Source organism: Clytia hemisphaerica, unplaced genomic scaffold (assembly GCF_902728285.1).
Source record: "Clytia hemisphaerica strain Z4C2 unplaced genomic scaffold, Clytia hemisphaerica genome assembly, whole genome shotgun sequence".
Lineage (NCBI taxonomy): Eukaryota > Metazoa > Cnidaria > Hydrozoa > Leptothecata > Clytiidae > Clytia > Clytia hemisphaerica.
The window spans coordinates 359,367-383,011 of record NW_027104129.1 but is presented as its reverse complement, the minus strand read 5'-3'; the positions used below and the strand labels follow the sequence as shown (position 1 = coordinate 383,011).

At 36.2% G+C, this 23,645-nt stretch overlaps 1 protein-coding gene and 1 long non-coding RNA gene across 2 annotated transcripts in view; one reads left to right on the top strand and one right to left on the bottom strand.

Annotated features, from left to right (window-relative positions):
* LOC136813642 (uncharacterized) overlaps positions 1-23,645 on the bottom strand; it is a 319,208-nt gene that overhangs the window by 260,052 nt on the left and 35,511 nt on the right. The gene's annotated exons all lie outside the window — the stretch shown is intronic.
* Positions 807-13,473, top strand: LOC136813625 (endothelin-converting enzyme homolog). The gene is made up of 17 exons (XM_067070131.1): positions 807-1,812; positions 2,191-2,256; positions 2,561-2,671; positions 3,703-3,783; positions 4,124-4,257; positions 4,840-5,062; positions 5,601-5,699; positions 6,043-6,120; positions 6,262-6,365; positions 6,772-6,830; positions 7,246-7,303; positions 7,636-7,831; positions 8,100-8,165; positions 10,233-10,331; positions 10,549-10,625; positions 10,863-11,168; positions 13,191-13,473. The coding sequence occupies exons 1-16, from the start codon at positions 1,033-1,035 to the stop codon at positions 11,026-11,028; spliced, it is 2,397 nt and encodes a 798-aa protein (XP_066926232.1). The 5' UTR covers positions 807-1,032; the 3' UTR covers positions 11,029-11,168; positions 13,191-13,473.

The following is a 23,645-nucleotide window of genomic DNA, read 5'->3' as shown; positions in this document are numbered from 1 at the left end:
CGGTTTGTATTTCTGTTACAGATAACAAGATAATTGAACTAAATTCCCGACTAAATTCAACTATAGTTTTTTTAGAGGCAACCTGTCAAGATTCTACCCAGTAAGGTTCCTATTGATTTGATAACCTCGAGTCATACTATACCCCTGTCTCACAGCCCTGGTGGAAGTTTTTCCCTCACTGGGGATGAAAACTTCTATCGAAATCTCAATGGGAATAAAAATTCCATTATTCCTACCGTGAGTTAGAATTTTTCGATTGAATTTTACGTGATGATAAAATCAAAGTCAATTTACAAGTTGGGCTGAAATTAAAGGACGTTGTTCTGCCGGGGAAGAAATATTTCGCAAATATTTTTCAGTGGGGTAGGGGTTCCCAGCGGGTTTGTGACACAGGGGTGTACCAATACTTCCTTTTCCTAATCGCCGGTGCTTTTACTTTGAAAAGAAAATTTAAAAATATATAAAAATACTATCTTTTAGTTCTGTCGGTATAAAATTTCAGTATGAAATACACGAATCTAATTTGAAAGACAAAAGGAACAAAATTTGTTTGTATTTTCTTTACAGTGTTCTTCTTTTTGCAGAATTTAATTCCATACTTGTTTGCCAGGGGCGTCTAGTATGTGCATTAGTATGTATTTGCAAACGTACTAAACATTTGAAAAATCTTAAACTTTAAACTCATTTTGGGTATAGCTTGTATCAAAATGAAGCTGTTTGCAAATTAAAAACCTCATTAATTATGTATTCAGCATTTATGATTGGTTTCAGCAGTTGAAGAAAATCTCTGGATGCACATATTCTGAATGTTTTAAAGGATCCAGTAATTTGCAAGCATTCTGCTGCAGCAGAAGAAGTAGGATATTGCAAAATTAAAGTAGTTGAATTGGAATAGATTTGATAAATAAAAAACGCATTTTCTTTGACAAATTCTTCATGAATATTTGAGTTTTTGGAATCTTGCTCGGCCTTGGTCATTCCTTGATCTTTCTTGGTTATTTGAGGCTCTTGTATTAGAGATATTTCTCGACCATGCCAGCTTTACAGGACTTAGATTTTGACCGTTTCACAAAGTCATCATCTTATGTTGGAGGCCAAGACTACAAGAAACTTCAACGGGAAGAATCTAACACCACAAATCGCCGGAGATGGTCCGTCTTTGCTGTTGGATCCATCTCAATGTTATTATTATGTGCAGTTGTCTTGATTATTAGAACTGATCAAAGAGAAAACAGTTTTGATGAGCTTGTCACAACTGGAGGTGCTGTTCGTCGTAATTTCCTTGCCGGCGCCGCAAAGATGAATGGAGCCAAATGTGATACGGCTGAGTGTAAAAAGGTTGCCAAATATATTAAAAACTCTTTGGACACCACTGTTGATCCTTGCCAAGACTTTTATAAATTTTCATGTGGAAATTGGATTAAGAATAATCCAATTCCAAAAACGAGTTCTTCATTTTCAACTTTCAGTAAATTGAACAGAAAAGTTGAAAAACAATTAAAAAAGATCTTAGAGCCTTCTTCTAAAGATAAAATTCCAACCAGTTTCATGTATAAAAAGGCTAAAAATTATTATGAATCATGTAAAGATATGAAAGCTATAAACGCCCTTAAAGCAACGCCCTTAATTGATTTAATCAACGCCATTGGTGGATGGGCGATGGGCGGAAAAGGTGTGAAGTTTGATTTGAAGAATTATGACGTCATGAAGATTATTAAGGATATACACAAAGATTTTACGTCATCAGGTGGTCCATTGTTTTCGGTGCATGTCAGTGATGACCCAAAACATACTAATAAACATATTATTGAGGTAAGAGTTTTTGTTTCGAATTCACAATGATATTAATAAATCTTACCCACTGAAAGATTGATCAAAGAATCATTGCCAGCAATAAGGTTTCCAGAAATTTGAACACTATTCCGAATTCTCTTCTCATTGGATGATACTATGATTTTGAAAAAAAAAATATTGGTAAACAAAATTAGAAGCTCCACTTCAAAACATGCAATTCTGCCTCTCCTTGGCTACTCCATTCAATCTGAATCGAATCTATTGCCTAAAGTATTTTACTGGGTAAATGAGACAGGGAGCTCAATTTGTAGACAGTAACCAAGTACAATAAAATCAATGGTTACTTTCCCCCAGCACGTACACTTCATCATTACTTTCCTGTTCTGCTAATCACAGGTTGATCAAGCTGGACCAAGTTTATCACGTGAATTATATATGACAGACTCTCCTGATAGTAGAAAGGTATTACTCAAACTTTTTGGAAATAAATTTGCAAAAAATTGCTCAAGTTATCTTTCCAACGAGATATTACTTTAATTGACATCCTTTTTTCAATCAAGAGTAAAATTCAAAAATTATTTATCAACAACCAAATTTTTGGAGCAAACTTTAATATACGAATTTCAGTTCACAGTGCATTTAGAGTTTCAATAGTATACACAGACATATGTAGATGATTAATTAACTTCGTCTGTTCACATATGCGGTCTTACAAAGCAATTCCTGACTAACTATCCAGTTTTATTTCAAAATTTTACTTCTTTAGACCATCAACGGATATCGGCAATACTTGGAAGATGTGGCTACACTCTTGAAATGTAAGAATGTCAAAAAACTTGCAAATCAAACCATTGAATTTGAACGACAATTGGCTACAGTAAGCAAAGTTCTATACCTCATCATTTGATCAAGGGTTTAACAAATGTTTATTGGTCCTAGTTTGATCAAGGAATTATTAAAGACACTAGAAAAACAACTGGCTGATTTTTGCCAATTTCTCATGTACAAGCCTTGTCCTCAGTAATGACAGTATTGTTCACCCTCCTTCCACCATTAAAGTGATTCTTCATAGCATTTTAATTGCATTTATCATCAAAATACACTTATCCAATTCCCAAATGAGACTTTAAGTTCTCCTCTGAGATTTAAACTCTTCTAGTTAATTGCTAATTATAGGTCGTTATGACGTTTTAAATTGCGAGAAAGATGCAAAAACATGCTATGTATAAGAAATTGAATATTGAGACCAGAAATTTTTAAAATTCAACCTCAAAAAATCCACTGTGCCACCACGTGCCACCAAAAGATTTTCATACCACAGTGGAGCTGTGAGACTCACGTCTATTATATGTCAATCTCAGCTCTTCTCGGAGAAATATAAGAAAAATTTTCCCAATTGAAAATTTCGTGTCATTATAAGCATTTTGTTTGATTTTACTTGTCTGGTGATGTTTTTCTCACACCAGATTTCATAAATGTATCCGCTTGGTATACTAGCATTTATTTTCAAACTTTTCGTCAGCAAAAGTAAGAATAGATAAAGTTAGAGAACATTTAAGAAATAAGAGTATTAATCATTTTTCAAAATCAGAGTCCTTCGAGCCGCCATGACAGTTGTCCTTTGCGGACAAAGCCTGTACATCGATTGTTTTCTGAAACAATGGAAATACAATACTTCGCTCTCCACCGTTTCATTCGATGTTTATCCAGAGTCTCTATAATAAATCCATGGTTTGATCAAAGAAAACGAGTTGTAAATTTCATACTCAAAATCTCATGATGTGAAATTGTGAAATAAATCTAATATTCATTGTTTTCAAGAATTTCCCTTTGAATCTGGTCCTTTACGAAAGAGCAGCCAAATTGGGGTCCTAATATGATCTCATTTAAATGATCATTTTGATTTAGATTTCGGTGCCAGATGATATCAAACAGAAATCATGGTTCAACAAAATCAAGTTGAAGGAATTGATGCAAAAAGCACCAGATGTAAGATTCCATCAATGTTACTTACTACCTTACCGGCATCTTTTGAGAATAGTTACTGCAGATTAACCTATTCAGATTTATTAAAAAAAGTAGGAGCGTTTGCCGGGATTCTCCGTTCTTTCCAATGTTCCGTGCAACCCCGGGAAAATATTAAAAGACTGTAAAAATGTTCTAAAGTAATCGACTGTCAAGTTGAAATATCGGATCTAGTGTTTCATGGTACAGAGCTTACAGGACCCTAAAGAGACTTCCTAGATGGCATAAATTGTACTGCTCTTTGATGTTAGAAAACCAGTAATTTGATTCCTGATTTTTCACTTTCAATCTCTCATTTTCTCAGTATGATTGGATGTCTCATATCAATTACGTGTTTCAAGGACACAATAAGAAAGTCAATCCAAATTCGTATATTGTTGTACCTGCTATGCCTTACCTTAAGAAAATGATGACGATTATAAAACACACTGAAAAAGAGTAAGTGTCACTGGATATCTTCAAACAAGCGCTGAGATGCGGTTGATGAGGTTTTATTTTTACATAAGTGTTCCTATTTCATATCAGACACATATTTCATATCAGGACGGTGTCTCCATATTGTTGAATTGAGCTGATATAAGCAAAAAAAATGTTTTTCTTTTCCTCTTTCAAACCAATCTTGCTCCACATCCGTGTCAATTCAATATCAAAAAGATTGTTAATTAAAATTGATGAGTAAGCAAACGATATCACTCTTTTTTTTTAAGAAAACCTTTAAAGTTGTAGGACCGCTTTTTGAAGGGCGAAGTTTTTGCGATCTTTAGACTTTTATTTGCGGCCTAGAAAGCAGCGCTAATTGGAGATTTAACAGTAAATATCTGGCGTAGCCGATGAAAATCGTCTTTTGCTGTAGAAATAATATTTAGATTACGATCACCTTATGTAATTTTTTACTCGTCCTTTTGAAATTTTAAATGCTCCAGATGAAAAAAAACCTGTTTGATTGTAAGATTGTAGCTGTGGAATCATCCTCCTTATGATTCGGAAATCAAATTGTTAAACACTTCTCATTTTTTATAGGGTTTTATCCACTTACATTGTCTGGAGTATCATCCAAGATGAAATCCCATACTTATCACAAAAATTTCTCAACATTCGAAAAAAGTATAAAGAAAACGTGTTAGGAACGAAGGGTCTTCGTAAAAGATGGAAGACGTGCGTTGCATACACGAATGAATATCTTGGTGAAGGATTAGCTGAGACTTATGTTGATCATCATTTCCCGAAATCCAAGAAAACTTACGTGAGTCCAACTTCTAGTGTAAAAACAGGAAGTGAATTAAATATTTCTAAATATATAGGGGTGCTAGGCAAAGAACCTATCAAATAGTTCAGATTGGGAGAGGAGGATTTCATTCTCACCAGCAAAAGTTTTGAGGTTTACAGATTTCTCAAGCTAAATGCATTTTTGCCAATTTCCGTAAAAGCCAATAGTGGCTCTATGGCTAATAGGGTGGTGACTGTCTAAAGTTCTTGTTTTGACGCCAATGACTTTTGTCAATCTTTTTCTATCACAAATTTTCAAAATACCTTATGACTGTGTATATCATCTGTTAAGCCGAACGAAAGCAAGGCAGAAATTCGGTTTTATAAAGGTCTAAGTCACTCTGCATCCCCTATAGTTTGTACTAACGCCTTTAATCAAGCACTTTTTCGCATCAATAACAAATTCTCAAGTACAAACTGACTGTGTATCATCTCTTAATCCGAATGAATGCAAGGCAGAAACTCGGTCTAGTAAAGTAAGGTCTAAATCACTCTATACCTCCTCTTTACCGTAGATTGAGAATATGATTAGCAACATTCGAACAGCTTTCATTGCCAATGTTAAAACACTGTCTTGGATGGATAACGAAACAAAATGTGGAGTCAAAGACAAGGTTAGAATTCATTGTTTTCCACGATGCTGTTTTGGAAACATTCGAAAATTGACGTCAGGATTAAGATCTTTGAAACACACAGGCAGAATTTTCCTCGATTAGCTGATTTGACATTCGGACAACGGAAGTTAATCAACGGGATGCAATTTCGATAGCGATTAGCACTAATTAGAATTTAATCAAATCGATTTTCGAAAAGCTGGGCCCCGATTCCTGATATGTCTTTTTGTTTCTTTTTGTCTTTCTATGTAATGAATGAAATGTACAGCGGAAATATCGTTGATGTATACGTAGTGAATAGGATCGCTTTGAATTCAAAAACTTCATCTGTATTTTATTTCAGGCTGAATCAATGATAGATCGAGTAGGGTACCCATCGTATTTGAGAAACAACACACGCTTCAAAATCAAATATGGAAAGGTATGTGTGTTTGAATGGATTTTAGAGATCATTAAACGCATGGTTCAAGCCTATTGTAATTCTTTATTAGCCAAAATACAGGCGAAATTCTGCGCGGATTTTCACCGTCATTAAAGGCTCTCTCATTCCGTTCATTTTTAGTTGGATATCAACGACAAAGAATTTTTCAAGAACAGATTGAACATTATCAAGTTTGCTCATCAAAGAATGTTAAATAAAATCAATGAAGAAGTTGACAAAATAGAGTAAAGACTTTTTTATGATCTTCATTTTCTAACCAACCCACACAATAAAATTGCTTCCCCCCCCCTCTGTCACTTGCGAAGGAAATGACTTCTCGGTATCTTTCATACTGGCAAGAAGAAAAGCCCTTAGTCGTTTCAACTCATTTGACAGATATTACATCGGAAATTCTAGACAATGCTATCGTCCGTTTAAAGGTCAGTAAACGCGAGAAAGAGTTAGGGCGTAAGGCCGTTTACGGGAAAAAAGTGGCGGTAGAGTTTTGGAACAAAACATCTCCGCCACTACTTACTCCACCCGAATTTATCACGCCTCTGCTCCCCTAAACTATTCCCTTTTTTAGTGATCGTGTGTAGACGATAGGATCGTCTATGGAGATTCTAATTCTAAACTCATATTCTCTTTTAGATGGTCGATGGATCCACAAACCGTCAACGCTTTGTATAACTTCAATATCAACGGAATGAGTGAGAAACCTTTTATTTTCTGATGATAAAAAAATATGTCTGCATTTCGTTAAGTTGCTCTTTTCCTTAGGAAATTATCCCAACCGTCGGCGTCAAATACAAAAACAAATTGTATACGATGTACCTACCCTCAAAGTGTAGTGGTGTAGTGAAATGGTGCACCAAAAGATTCAAACGTATCCCTGATACTAGATTTAAGAGCCAGGGCTAACAATCGTTAGAGTTATAGGGAGGAAAAATAGCCTGAGAGCTCAAGCGGGAAAACTCAATTCGAATGGTTCATTGAGAAACGTTCATATTTGAAATAAAAAAAATCAAGTTTAGTTCACTATCATAAGAAGATCCATTTGGATTGCCAGTGAGTTGACCGTAGTCCACTTTAATTGTGTTTAATTTGCTTTCTCTACCATTCTAGTCATTCCTGCTGGTATTCTTCAACCACCTTTCTTGCATGGTGACCAAGGACTTTCTGCGTAAGTCAATTTGATCATTGATCATCGATTATTGATTAATTCCATGTGAAATGACGAAAATGAAACCTGCTATGCAAAGAAGTTTTTATAACCAAGTCAACTGCAACTACAAAAATCTTCTTTGAATTAGAGAAATTTTCGAACTACAGAGAGTAATATACACCACTCTCCAGTTGAGGGGACTAATATTTTATTTCGAATAACAGAGGTTCGAATTAGAGAGAGTTGACTGTATACGATTTCTAACTTATATTCATTGTGCTATCATATTTAACAAGACAAGACCCATTAAATTGCACCATTTAATTTAACACTTCTTTAATTCAAACTAGTGCCATGGCATATGGAGCAATCGGTGCAATCTTAGGTCATGAGATGTCTCACGGATTCGATAACACGGGGCGCCAATTCGATAAATATGGTGAGATGAACGATTGGTGGACAAAATCATCGAAAGAGAAATTCAATAATCGAACCAAATGTATGATCGATCAATACAATCAATACCAAGTCGCCGGTGGACATCATGTAAGTGATCACAGTGCGGTTTATATAACATTTTAATGATATGATGAACTACGAGTAAACTTTGATTAAACCTCTGTTGCTATTTTTTCACAATGTTTGATAGAAGTCTGTGATTCAGACGTTTTGTATGCGTAGAATATTACATAGTTATTCAAAACTAAAAGACTTGCCCAATGAGTACTCAAGGGATGGGAGCCTTAAGAGTGGTGATTTTCTTTTCCACTTGTAAATCCAGATACTCAATGTTTTCTCCAATATTCTATCACAGGTGAATGGAAAATTGACTCTTGGAGAAAATATTGCTGATAATGGTGGATTCAAAACTTCACTCAGGGTAAATTTCAATTAACTACCCAGCTGGCACACAACGTCGGGGGGGTTTTCAGGGGTCTTAAATACCGACATACCGACAAGATTTTGGGTCAAATACCGTAATACCGTCGGTGAAGGAAGCCTAATACCGATACCGATATTATATTTATGTTTTTTTTCTCGAAAATAATGAATTTTCAGTTATCAAATCTATTGTGTAGTAACAAATGAGAAATTGTACAAACAAGTTTTGTAATTTATGAGGCCCCCCAGTCAACCCTCAATTCAGGTATTCACGCACAAATTTTTGCCAATTCACGTATTCACGCGCGAAAAAAACCATTTTTGCTTTTACATCTTTGGTTAAACGATTGTGACCTTATTGGGCTAAATTTAACCTTTTTATGGTCTCTTTTAAACAGATTGACCTATTCTTATGGGATGGGCTGGAGTTTTTACAAGAGACTTCACTAATTGGTTATTTGAAGTAATAGAGATGACGCGTTCTTTAGAAAAAGTAACAAAATTGTTTTATTACAGGTTAACGACCAACCAAATCAAACGAGAGCTTGTAAAAACTCCAGCTTGTTCTTATATACCAAACATTTTCGCCAATAAAGTTTTTTGCTAGTTTTGTGACCTTATTCTCGATATCGTCCACTTTTTAAGGCCTCTTTTACAGCTATTTGAGCTTTCATAAAGCAATATTTTAGGTCTGCCGCGCCAAAGTTACTTGCTTGTTACGGGAGGCAAATGCAAAAATAAGCCTTTCCCCCAATAATTTCTTCTTCGCAGACCCATAAGATGTCTTTTATATTGAGAATTAATTCAAAATCGAGGTTTGGGCCAATCATGGTCTGAGAAGCCCTAGACTTCAACACAGGCTTCATAGAGGTGGTGCTGTGGTGGAACTAGAGGACACGAATTCTAAAGTTTAACCCCCCCTATCGGAGGAAAGAAAAAAAATATAAAAAAGAACGCGAGCGAAGCGAGCGCGAAAATCTTTCGAGAATTTTCGCTCTCCTTTGTTATTGAAAAACGGCCTTAATACGCTATTGTTAGCCAAGTATGCCTTGTTTGGTCATACAATTTTTGATTTTATTTAACACTGACCATTTGTTGGCAAAAATATGGTACGGCGAGCGACGTACCTGCCGTACCCGGTGCGGCGTTCCAAGAGTTTCGCCCAAGAAAAAATTTAAAATTTAGAATGCCTAGATTGCCTGGAAACGCATCATGTGCATCATGATGTGAATTATTTTTTAATAGTTCGATGCTGCACAAGATGCTTTTAGAACTACTGGATGCAGTATTTGCATCACAAAAGTTGTCATTAAAAAAATGCGCCCGCAGAAAAATAACAAAAATTGTTTAGTTATCGTAAAGTTTTGCTTACTTTGAATAACCTCACCATGACAATAACTCAATAGGACATCCTAGATTGTGCGAGCGAAGCGAGCAAGAAAATTTTACTGGTTAAAATAGCGGAAGAGACTTATCTTTTTTGAAAATTTTTCTGCATGAAACTCATGAAGAAACTAAAAGGTAAATAGTTTTATACCGAAATACCGTTTTTTATTGATAAAAATATCGAAATACCGACAAAAAAACAGGCAATTTACCGATATCGGTAGAAAATGAAATACCGTAATCCCGTCGTTTTATTCTCGTAATACCGATTTACCGGGGGTAAAAAGGCCCAATACCGTCATACCGTAAAAGTGAAAACCCCCCCCAACGTCGTTTCAACGTTTTTCTAATATTCATAACGTCCATATAACGTTAGATGAACGTTGAAACAACGTTATGTGTCAGCTGGGTAACTCTCATTGAACGTATTTTTAAAAGGGAAAGTTAAGTTTTCTCATCTTTAAGTCTTTGAGTAACATAACTGCTTCACAGAACTATGCACGCTCTCGACGAAGGCAGCTCTGATCTTTTAGCACAGGAACCGAATGGTTCTTTGATAATGAGTCACGTTGGGCTTTTACATAAAACCTGTGACAAGAAGTGGCAGAAGTATGTATTCTACTAGTGTATTAACACTGAAAAATCTTGCATTTAACATCATTGGTTTATTCTTTTGAAGGCTTACTATGATTGGCTGAAAAAGAATGAAGATAAAGAGCGAACTTTCGAAGGACTGGAATATGATAACCATCAACTCTTCCATATTTCTTTTGGACAGGTACAGTAGTATATTTGCTCCTTGTAGGCGAAATTCGCAGAAAGACCCTTGAAATCTTGAAATCTCAGATAGAGTTTTGAGATTCAAAATGTTTTGAAGATTTCTTCCGTTTCCTTATTACAAGTTGGTCTGCTTAGAAATAGTTGGCAAACAGCACGAGCTCTCCAATAGAGATAATGAATCACGCGGCTTATTCTCCTTTTTTACCTTCTGACAGGCTTATTGCAGTATCAGTCGACCAAACGAAGAATATTTGGCCACTTTGAACGATCGTCACACTGAAGAAAGATTCAGGTTCATATATTAATTTTACTTTTGGCTCAGGTCAGTTAAGCCCTGTAAAAAGACTCTTAGGTGCCTAATAGACAGGTAAATATGCTCGCAATGTTTCATAAAAAAGTAGGGGCTATGATGTATCAAAACCTAGCTCTTTAGGGCAGAAGATTTCTTGAAATGAAGATATACAGGTTTTGGGTTTTGTATAACTACACTTGTGAGGTATTTTCAACCTTTTTTCCTTCTTCTCTATAGGGTGATTGGAACATTATCCAATTCAGAGGAATTTGCAAAAGCATTCAAATGCAAGCAAGGATCTCGAATGAACCCTAAGAAGAAATGTTCAGTTTGGGTCAACGAAGCGAAACTTAAATCTAAGAAATCGAAAGGAAAGGATCAAAAAATGACCTGTAACTTTTAACCATCAACAATAACCTGAAAAATCAGCCAGGAAATTGCTATTTCTAATCCAGGGGAGTAGCAAAGAGTTTTAACTCAATTGTTTGATATGCTCAAAATAATTGATATTCCTCAATCAGTTTGGAAGAGAAGAGCTTAAGTGTGGGGGGCGTACGGGAAAGCGGTTTTGCGCGGTTTGTCGGTTTCGGCGCTTTTTTTGTCGGTTTATCGGTGAAGAGCTCGAAATATGTCGGTTTATCGGTGAAGGGAAAACATCCCGGTGTCGATGATTGAGCTGTTTTTGTTCGGTTTATCGGTGAAAAAATCAAAAAATAGCGGTTTTTCGGTGATTATCACATACGTCGGTTTCTGAGAATTGATTATCCTTATACACGTTTTTTTTTATTAGAACACCTAAAATTTGGCTGAGCCTGGATGTGCTTATTTTTTTAGCAATTTTCAGCCTGAAATGTTCTTAGATGCGTTCTTGAATTTTCAGACTACTCTAAATCGACAATATCATGCAAAATAAAGAGAAATTAAAATTGGTAAAATTTGGACAATATTTGACTCTCGATTTAGAAAATCCATTCCTAAGTTTGTTTAAAACTGCTTGAAACGAGGAAATAATTGTAGTTTCTTGTCATTTTTTTCCAAACTGAGGCTGGGCATGTTCTTACGATGTTCTTAATTTTTTGACGAATTTCAGCCTCAATGTTCTTATAAACTGGGTATTCTAATAAAAGAAAAAACGTGTAATCAAAAATCAAGAAGTAAAATTTTCTTTGGTCGCTTCGCTCGCAGAAAACACCAGGAGTGACCTAGTTAAATAACATATGTTCAGCAATAGCCCATTAGTAAAAGCTCTGATGGAAAAAATTGTTTACATACAGTAGCGTGGTGGCAGGGGGGCAACTTCCCCCTCGCAGTGGAGGCTTTTTGAAGGGGCGCCAAAAGAAGAAAGTTTTCTTTCGTATTTGCTCTTTAGTATGTAACTTTAACGCCCCTTTCCCTTTAAGGCGCCCTTTTACTAAACTTTTGCTCAAATTTAAGCTCTATTTTGGAAAAAATTTTCCCACGCTTCGCTCGCGTCAAACAGAGTCAACTTTTTGCATTGAATTTTTTAGAATAGGCATAACCAATAATAGTTCCTCAAGGAATTTTTTGTGGAATTTTTCATAAGATTTGTCATATATTATATGCCTGATTTTAAAGTTTTTATAATTCTATAAAGTTATATTAAAATAATTTAACGTGGTTCTATTTTGTTCCTTTTCTAAATTCTAGTCGAAAATTTTGTGCTCGCTTCGCTCGCATATCACTATACTCTAATTGACTTTACGCAATTCATCTCGATAATAACAATGTCGCGAATTTTTCTTGCTCGCTTCGCTCGCATTTCCTAAATTTTTCTAAAATGACCAAAAGTTCAAGTTAAACAAATTTTGGTATACTAATGCGACCAAAAAGGGGGCGCCAGAATATGCCTAGGAGGTGCCTTCAGCCAAAATTCTACTTTTGACTCCCCACCCTTGACCTACCCACCACTCTACTGTGTATATATGACCAGCAGAAAATAAAATAGTCCAGTCCAGTAATACTTTTAGGGCCTCAAAAGATGCTTTTTCAAAACACTATTTTAGAGATTATAATTTTTGAGTTTAAAATCGTGGACAAGTAACAAGTAACTTGCACAAATCTCGGCACAAATAAGTCCATCAATTTTTTTCTCGCTCACTTCGCTCGCATAGAGGGTTGAGAAAATACAAAAGTTTTCTCCATCGAGGGCAACCAACATAATAAATGCCCGTATTGAATAGTATTGATTCACTAAGCCAGCTTATTTTCGGAAAAAAGTGCCTAAATAGGCGCTTTTAGCCTAAACGAAAGCTTGAAAACTGAAAAATTTTCCGTCGGCACAAACCATGGTGTTGCGCCTCCTGCTACCTCCTAAACAATAATTTGAACTCCTGCCAGCTTGCATTGGGGATTATGGGTTAGTTTTGCTACAAAAATTTTGGGGATACATGCAGTCTACATTATTAAGAGCTACAGACCTTTTTTGAAGCAAGAAGAAAAAGTCGGTGTCGGTGAAGAGGAAAAATTTTGTCGGTTTATCGGTGAAAGAGCTATTTTTGCGCGGTTTGTCGGTTTTTGGAAGTCCCGTACGCCCCCCCCCTTAAGTTACTGGCATCTACTTTGCATCACCAGGCCACAGCAAAGAAAAAGTGCAGCAAAACAAGCCATGACTGGTTTTGAAAAGACAAAAATTAGAAAATGAACCTTTATATTGGAAAAGACAATTGAAAGGGGACATTATTCTCATTAGATTCGGGAACATTTCAGACAAATTTATTTTTGTGAAAAATTTACTAGTATATCTACTATATCTATATTACTTAATTTTGATAAATAGAAATATTTTTTGTAAAAAACACATCAATATAATACCTTTGTCAGAAACACACTTTCATGTCGGTATATTTGTGCAATGAGAAAACCTTGTTTGGTTTTTCAAATGTCGATGTTGAAGAATGCTAGCCCCAGCTGGCACACAACGTTGTTTTAACGTTCAAATAACGTTATTTGGACGTTATGAATGTCACATGGACTTTGTTTTGACCTTGTGTGCCGTCTGGGAGTAACCTTATCTAAATTTACGATCTCGATTGCACTTTGGAAGACGACTTTAGTAATTGGATGGGGTATCAATGAAAATAATTGATTTTTTCCATAATTTGAAAATGTTAAAGTACCCTACTTTAAGGATCAAAACAACACCAAATTTTTAGGCGTCACGAGACTACAAGATTTTCATTTTCAGCGAAGGTATATTTACATACATTGAAGGGACCCCGTTAAAATATCATTCCCCTACATATCTATCAATGGGGTCGAATAATCTTATACGGCAATGTTACAATCTATGGTGGACTGAAAAACACTTCGAAAAATACTTCACTAATACACGTATTCAAGTAATGTTACATTTGTCACGAATGATGACATGTGTCTTTCCCTATCTACTTCATGCTATACAAAGCGTAACAAGCGATGACTTACACATTTCATACTACACTTTCATGACTATTTGAAACATAACCTCACTTTATTATGAATGCGTGTCATACTATCATACTAAACTTACACATCACCCTCTACCATGAAAACATAATACAAAGTGAGTATTACAATGTACCCCTCAGGTAATGGTGATTGCAGTAATTTCGGTAATCACGGTAATCACGCCCTTACGCCACAACATATCGCCCTTTATAGCGCCACACCATAATAAGACAATGTATACAATAAACCCCTCAGGTAATGGTAATTGCAGTAATTTCGGTAATCACGGTAATCACGCCCTTACGCCACAACATATCGCCCTTTTAAAGCGCTACACCATAATAAGACAATGTATACAATGTACCCCTCAGGCAATGGTAATTGCAGTAATTTCGGTAATCACGGTAATCACGCCCTTACGCCACAATATATCGCCCTTTTATAGCGCAACACGATAATAAGACAATGTATAGAATATACCCCTCAGGTAATGGTAATTGCAGTAATTTCGGTAATCACGGTAATCACGCCCTTACGCCACAACATATCGCCCTTTAAAGCGCCACACCATAATAAGACAATGTATACAATATACCCCTCAGGCAATGGTAATTGCAGTAATTTCGGTAATCACGGTAATCACGCCCTTACGCCACAACATATCGCCCTTTAAAGCGCTACACCATAAGAAGACAATGTATACAATATACCCCTCAGGTAATGGTAATTGCAGTAATTTCGGTAATCACGGTAATCACGCCCTTACGCCACAACATATCGCCCTTTAAAGCGCCACACCATAATAAGACAATGTATACAATATACCCCTCAGGCAATGGTAATTGCAGTAATTTCGGTAATCACGGTAATCACGCCCTTACGCCACCACATATCGCCCTTTAAAGCGCTACACCATAAGAAGACAATGTATACAATATACCCCTCAGGTAATGGTAATTGCAGTAATTTCGGTAATCACGGTAATCACGCCCTTACGCCACAACATATCGCCCTTTAAAGTGCCACACCATAATAAGTCAATGTATACAATATACCCCTCAGGTAATGGTAATTGCAGTAATTTCGGTAATCACGGTAATCACGCTTACGCCACAATATATCGCCCTTTATAGCACCACACCATAATATAAGACAATGTATACAATATACCCCTCAGGTAATGGTAATTGCAGTAATTTCGGTAATCACGGTAATTACGCTTCAGATCAGTCAATGACTGGTCACCTAATTGACCAATCACATTGTCTTATTATGGTGTGGCGCTTTAAAGGGCGATATGTTGTGGCTTAAGGGCGTGATTACCGTGATTACCGAAATTACTGCAATTACCATTACCTGAGTGGTATATTGTATACATTGGCTTATTATGGTATGGCGCTATAAAGGGCGATATATTGTGGAGTAAGGGCGTGATTACCGTGATTACCAAAATTACTGCAATTACCATTGCCTGTGGGGTACATTGTATACATTGACTTATTATGGTTTGGCGCTTTAAAGGGCGATATATTGTGGCGTAAGGGCGTGATTACCGTGATTACCGAAATTACTGCAATTACCATTGCCTGAGGGGTACATTGTATACATTGGCTTATATGGTGTGGCGCTATAAAGGGCGATATATTGTGGAGTAAGGGCGTGATTACCGTGATTACCGAAATTACTGCTATTACCATTGACTGAGGGGTACATTGTATACATTGACTTATTATGGTGTGGCGCTTTAAAGGGCGATATGTTGTGGCGTAAGGGCGTGATTACCTTGATTACCGAAATTACTGCAATTACCATTGCCTGAGGGGTATATTGTATACATTGTCATATTATGGTGTGGCGCTATAAAGGGCGATATGTTGTGGCGTAAGGGCGTGATTACCGTGATTACCGAAATTACTGCAATAACCATTGCCTGAGGGGTACATTGTATACATTGACTTATTATGGTGTGGCGCTTTAAAGGGCGATATGTTGTGGCGTAAGGGCGTGATTACCTTGATTACCGAAATTACTGCAATTACCATTGCCTGAGGGGTATATTGTATACATTGTCATATTATGGTGTGGCGCTATAAAGGGCGATATGTTGTGGCGTAAGGGCGTGATTACCGTGATTACCGAAATTCCTGCTATTACCATTGACTGAGGGGTACATTGTATACATTGACTTATTATGGTGTGGCGCTTTAAAGGGCCATATGTTGTGGCGTAAGGGCGTGATTACCGTGATTACCGAAATTACTCCAATTACCATTACCTGAGGGGTATATTGTATACATTGACTTATTATGGTGTGGCGCTTTGAAGGGCGATGTTGTGGCGTAAGGGCGTGATTACCGTGATTACCGAAATTACTGCAATTACCATTACCTGAGGGGTATATTGTATACATTGTCTTATTATCGTGTTGCGCTATAAAGGGCGATATATTGTGGCGTAAGGGCGTGATTACCGTGATTACCGAAATTACTGCAATTACCATTGCCTGAGGGGTACATTGTATACATTGTCTTATTATGGTGTAGCGCTTTAAAAGGGCGATATGTTGTGGCGTAAGGGCGTGATTACCGTGATTACCGAAATTACTGCAATTACCATTACCTGAGGGGTATATTGTATACATTGTCTTATTATGGTGTGGCGCTATAAAGGGCGATATGTTGTGGCGTAAGGGCGTGATTACCGTGATTACCGAAATTACTGCAATCACCATTACCTGAGGGGTACATTGTAATACTCACTTTGTATTATGTTTTCATGGTAGAGGGTGATGTGTAAGTTTAGTATGATAGTATGACACGCATTCATAATAAAGTGAGGTTATGTTTCAAATAGTCATGAAAGTGTAGTATGAAATGTGTAAGTCATCGCTTGTTACGCTTTGTATAGCATGAAGTAGATAGGGAAAGACACATGTCATCATTCGTGACAAATGTAACATTACTTGAATACGTGTATTAGTGAAGTATTTTTCGAAGTGTTTTTCAGTCCACCATAGATTGCAAACTTCCCACATTAGATACTATACCACCGTACTATTGCCTGGACTTCTAAAGTTTCTTATACACCCTCTTCTCACAGACCCGGTGGGGCTCCCTCCCACCAGAAAAATAGGTCACAATATTGTCCCCAGTGGAAATTATATTCCGATTTTTGTCACCACTGAAAATAATCAAATAAACAAAATCCTCACTGCAAAATAGTGTCTTATTTTTCCTTTCCCACTAATTTGAAAACAATGGAATTTGCTAGCAATAAAACATGATAATGTCAATCTCCATCGAGTTTCAAACTGTTATTTTTACCCCCACTGGCTGAAAAAATCCTACTGGGTCTGTGAGAGAAGGGGGTGTGCTTATTCAAGCTCAAAAAAGACTAAAAGCTAAATTTAGAAGGCGTAATAAACAAGGCAACAAAACGCATACACACAGTTGATTGTCAAAGTTGGTTAAAAGTTAAAAGGCACTTCTTAAAGCATAAGATATCAACAATATTTCTTTCTATTTTCAGCTTGCGATGCAGCTGGAACACTCTGGACATTTCCTTGCCTTGACTCCTTATGTGAAGGTAAAGGAGTTGGTGAGATATTTGGTGTAGCTCACAAATCATATTTCGTGACTTGTACAAACAGTGGTTCTGTATGTAGAAGATGTACCAAAGGATTGATTTTTGACGAGAACATCAAAACATGTGTTCGTGAAGCCACGCCTACTTCCCAACCACCATCAACAACGATTAAACAAAATTGTAAGTGAGGAAATTTCAAGCTTAGGACTTTATGATATTTCAAACAGTCTCGTCCTCTGACTTATTGCGACACTTTTTCAAGCTAGATAATAGATTGAACTTACAAAATCCTTGATGGCGTAATTCTATTATACGAAAAGAAAGATCATCAATCAAAATCAAGAGATTTTTCTCCCCCACTTGTCGCACTAAAATCCCCACAAAAATATTTGGCAGTAAGTAAACAGTGATTTTTAATTTTTCACTTTATTCCTTTCCTCCAAGCTTCAATGGTTAAGTCTGCAGCCCTGCTGCTTCTTCTTAATCATTTAAATTCGGCGGAGTTGGTTTTAGAGAGGGGGGAGTGATTAAATCTAGTTGGTTTGGAGGCTGGTGCCAATATATTATTACAGTGATTCTAGAGTTCATTTTTTTTTATCTCAACGAAAAAGGTCACCAGGCTACCGAGATAGGGGTGTTTATCCTTCAAATTTTTTCTTTCTAATTTCCATAGTTACTAAAGGAGAAAGCAAAGCAGCTTTATGTAAAGATGAATCTTCAAACGGTGCTTTGATTCAGTTGGACGGCTTCAAACGACAATTCTATGTTCAATGCAGTTACGGGGTCGCTATCTATCGTCAATGTGCTCCTGGAACTGTTTTCAGCCGCAAATTGAACACGTGTATCCGTTATACAGTTTCCGCAAACGGCGATGAAAATGACGATAAAAATGTCGAAGAAGCATATTGGAAATATGGAGGAAGAGGTAAATAAAAGCTGATTGAAAGTGAAGTATGATGATGACCTGAGGCTAGGAATTTTGTAACTTTTCGATTTTTTGTTTATAACACAGTAATGTCTTCTTAACGGTGTATTTCAAAATGGTGTGGTGTATATTTTAATTTTTTGATTATTTCAAGACTTTATGTTATTTTCAATTTGTTTATATTGAGAATAATATGTTCAAAAAGAAGAACAAGGTTATCTCAATTTATTTTTGAATTCTTAACTAAAAAATCCTACAAGTGTTACATACTGCATTATTAACCCTACCTACTGAGAGCTATTTGGGTCCCTTAGAACTGAAAGGGGGGGGCACATAGTGCCCCCCATGGATAACTTAGGATAGGAACATTATTTTGTCATGAAATTTGCTACAGCAATGCTTAAACCTATAACAAACAAATTTATTAATTTTTTTTTTTGAAAGTTGAAAAATTATAAACTTTCAAAACCACGTAAAATCAGAACATTTCAACTTTTTCAAGTCGGTGATACTTTTTTTTGGCATATTTATATTTATTTCTTGCTGCTAATTCTCCTGTAAGATGAAATAGAAGCAATACAAATGAAATGGATAATTAAAGTATACCTGGTAACATTTTATCGTATTTTGGAGTAAGTACAGAAAAAAGAGCAAAATAGCCTGCGCTGCAGTTGTGGGATGGTAGTGGTCACCGACAAACTTGTTATTGGGACTAAAATACTTGAACAATGAATTTTTAACCAAAACATTCCCTCTAAAATTTGATGAAAAGTCATAAAATTTCAGCTTTATAGCCTCACTAGTTAAAAAATGCCAGCCAATTTTCTAACTCTCAGTAGGTAGGGTTAACCCGGTCAGAACCGCACGGTGAAAAAAAAACCCTTGTAAAATCAGTTCATTCATATTCATTTCAAAATTATCCAGCCCTAATATGGATAATAGTGAAAAGAGGGAAACAAGCGAAATTTTGTGAAGTTCACTTCCCTTATTGGGACTAATTTGATTAAATTTCTATCTTTCTGGGGGTAAAAAGTTGAATTTTTTTTCCAACCCTTACAGGGACTGCCATTTTTAAAAAGGCATCCTTAAGAACGGCTCATGCCCGTATCCTTCTCTTGCCTAAGTACCCACGGGTTGCCTTTTTTCGACGAATCTCGTGTTATGTCTGTAATTTCACTCCTCTTATCTTGACATCAAAGTTTTCCTAATCCTCAACAACTACGGCAAATGTAAAGCGAGCGAAGCGAGAAAAAAATCTAATTGCAAAACCGTTTCGGACGTCGCAGGTCGCCGGTACGGTATAGTTTGAATAACGCCCTTTCTAATCATTTTTGCAACAATTTAAAAATCTTTTTCAAAATATGGTTAAAAAGATACGTGACAGAGGTGGTGAAGAGAATTTTTCCCTTTAATTTTGACTTCATCGTATTTTAAGCCGGCTTCCCAACATCCAAAGGACTTTAAAATGCGTTCAGCAACAGCTAAACCGGCGTGCGACGCCGGGTACCGGCGGAATGACCAAAAACCCTTGTAAAAAAGTTTCATGCCCTTTCTAATTGTAGGTACGAGATCTCCAGAGACCTGAAGACGCCCTGGAAAATGTACGATCTCCTTTTTTTTCAAGAAAACTGAGGGACGCACGATAAAATTACGTTGGAGGGCTTAACTATAGATATGATCATTTGATTTTCATTTATAATACCCCTTTCTCACAGACCCAGTAGGATTTTTTCAGCCGCTGGGGGTAAAAAATAACGGACTGCAGATAATTCGTGCATATGCAGATTATTTTACGCCACACGCAGATCTACAGAAAGGATGCTACACTCCCTACATATTTTTCAATTTGGAAATTTCATTGGGAATGGGAAAATGCAGTATTTTGTAGTGAGGATTAGTTTTTGATTATTTTCAACGGGACGAAAATCGTTCAGCCAATTTTTCAAGCGTTAGGGATTCTACATACTTGGTCTTCGAGAACGGGGTGTGTCATAAATATCACCATTTGGATTCACTGAAAGAAGCAATAAGAAATTGCGTTAACATGTACAGTTTGTTTATCTATTTTACTCGTCACAAATTCCAACACAATCTTAACCACCCCCTTGAAATTGTCACGAGAGACATTCGTTTCCCTCTTTTCACTATTATCCATATTAGGGCTGGACCATTTTGAAATGAATAGGAATGAACTGATTCGTTGTTGATGACGTAAGATTAAGAGTGGTTGTATCCAATCTTTTAAAACGTAAAAGGAAGAATTCAATAAAATATTGAGTTTGTAATAATATATTTAGAAACATAGACAGAGCAAATAGATGTGATATGACCTAAATCCTTTAAAAACCATCTGCCAAATACGATTCCATATAGCGCGCCAAAACACACAAAAAAAGAACAAAGAAAACAAAAAATGGTTTGGAAATTTTGTTTTAAAGGGAAAATTTCATTCAATGGAGCTGGGGTGAACATACGAATTCTCTTTTGACAAAAATACGGAATTTAGGAAATGAAATTTATGTTAAGAGGTTGAACCACACGATTCTTTCATCGCTTTTTAAATGAATAAAGAAAATGAACATACGGGACTATGGAGGACCTTCAATGAGGGAAACAGCCTATTGCATAATCATCTGTTAGCCTTGGAAAACAGCCTAAGAGAATTCTGGCTTACTCATTATTTTTGATTGATGATCGAATCTCGTGAGATGTGAGCGCCTATAAATAAGAATCAGAGTTTTGAGGAACAGCAGTTCATTCATAAACAGTAGAATTAAATCGTAGAATAAAAACCAAGAAGCAAAAAGAAGATTTATCAAATTGAGAACCTGAAATATCAAGGTAAGATTTTTATTGTCTTTGAGATTTTGGTGAGCCCAATTTTTGATTTCATAAAGTGATCCCGATGGGGAAATATATAATTCTTTATGAGTAAATTGTATATTTTGCGTAGAGCAGATTTTACCCCTGGGACTATGCAAATGAATACAAAAATTGTAATAAGAATTATTTTGAAAAATGACTATTCTAAAAGCTCTTTAAAATCACCCCTTAGATAAATCTCCTAGAATCATGGTGCGTCTGGAAGGCTAAAAACCTTTACTTTTTCAACAATTTAGAAGTATCAAAGCGCTTTAACACCTGAACACAGCTCTCCAACAGTTTAGACTTAGTCTAACTGTGGATTTGAAGTAAAATTTGCTTTGATTCATAGCGTTTTTAGTGCTCTGAATGGTTTCTAACAATTCTTGAAATTTCTTTCCAATAAGAATTGCTAAACACTTTTTAAGACGATTTTTTACTTTTAACAATTCAAATAGGGGGTACTTAAGCCACAAAGAGGGTAAAATGTTTTTATATAGTATCATTTTAAACTAGCAGAGTAAGATATAATACTTTTCGCTTGCTTAACTATCGACAAGGTAATGATCAGACCACGGAGGGATAGGGGAGAGGAGGGATAAACCATGTTCTGGGAGGGTGAATTAGGAGAATTTTTGTTAAAAGGGCAAAGTATTGGCTCGTCTAGAAAGGAGGCAACTAATTCGACTTTAATTTCTAATTTTAGATCCTTACACATGGTTGAAATCCTAACAGTTTTCTTTTTCTATTCCGAACTGATAGAGCCCACACCCTAAAATCGTCCGTTACAATGATAGTAAAGGCGGGAAAATATTATAGCGCGGAGCTTACAGCCGTTATGGCGGTAGACGGAAAAAAAAATCGGCGGGAGATGATCCAAGTATCCAAGAATATCCAAAAAGAAAGATATTATTTCTTGGGATCACTCTTGTCTCAGTTCAGTTTCTCTCTCCCGCCTGTTTTTATTTTATTTTGATTTTTTCAAATACCGAACACACAGTTGGCGCCAAGTTATTTTGCGCCAAAATTGTAAGTTTGGCAAACTCTACCGGCTGTAAATTCTTTTCGGCAAAAAAAAACAATTTGTGAATATTCTTTGGCTTTGGGCTTTTTTCTTAGATAGTGATTCGTCTTAAACTATAGCATAGTCGACCTACACCCCTGCCTCACAGACATTTGGATGATCCTTATCAATAATAAGTAGCTAATGTGTAACTCTTTTTTTAGAAGACTAACAATCCAATCCAACACAACGACAGACATGGAACAAAAAACACTGCTGATCCAAATCATTGCACTTTTCAATATCATCCTTCTCACGAACACTGCATTAACAACAGATCCAAACAGTATGCCGTTAACTTCATGTTACCGCAGATGCGGGATGAGAAATCCAAATTGCCATTCTTTGAACGACAATAAATCACATCAATGCCAACTTATGATAACCTGCATAAAATCTTGTTATGGTGAATACTTATCAGAGCACAGGGATTACGTTAACCAACGTAGAGAATACGCCGTCAATAACAACGTAGAGGAGACGGGATCTTTCACTGAAAGGACCAACAAGAGAGCTGTTTACAAAAGGGCGTGTTTGAGCCAATGTGATGCGGACAGATATATGTGTTTTCATTTGTCAGACACTGTAAGGGGAGTTTTCAGTTGCAATCTGTCTAATAATATGTGTAGAAGCAATTGCGCTTAAAAGTGCAAAGAAATTGAACGTAATATTTTTTCAAAGACTATTGTATTATCAAATTTAAAGCAATATTTTAATATTAGAAGCTTTCTTCCTTCAAAAAGCCCAAATCAGATTACTCTATATTGAACTTGGTCGAATCTAATCGAACTATTAAGTTCAGTCGAATACACAGGTTGTAAAAATTAAATTCTGAAGACAAATCACGCTTTACTCGAAATTGTTATGTGGTTGTTACACATGACATTTATTTCTGATTGGTTAGAATTTATTGACACTAAATAAAGTTATCAGCTGTAAGTTGTAAAGCAAGTAACATGGGAATAAAATCACGGGAACTTTTTCGAGTAATCACATGTTTTGACTGCACTGATATAATTTTGCAACCCGTGTATTCCATTAATTCGATCAAAAAATAAGTTCGGCTAGTTTGTGTAATATCGGAAGAAAGTATCAAAAAGCCTTCTACGACTAAAAATAAGACATTTTAGGTCAAGCG

What these genes read in the sequence shown, in the direction of transcription:
- LOC136813625 (XM_067070131.1), top strand. Translation starts at nt 1,033, where the DNA reads ATGCCAGCTTTACAGGACTTAGATTTTGACCGTTTCACAAAGTCATCA. An exon ending in CTAATAAACATATTATTGAG is followed by an intron (nt 1,813 to 2,190) that starts GTAAGAGTTTTT and finishes TGCTAATCACAG; the next exon opens with GTTGATCAAGCTGGACCAAG. An exon ending in AATGTGGAGTCAAAGACAAG is followed by an intron (nt 5,700 to 6,042) that starts GTTAGAATTCAT and finishes ATTTTATTTCAG; the next exon opens with GCTGAATCAATGATAGATCG.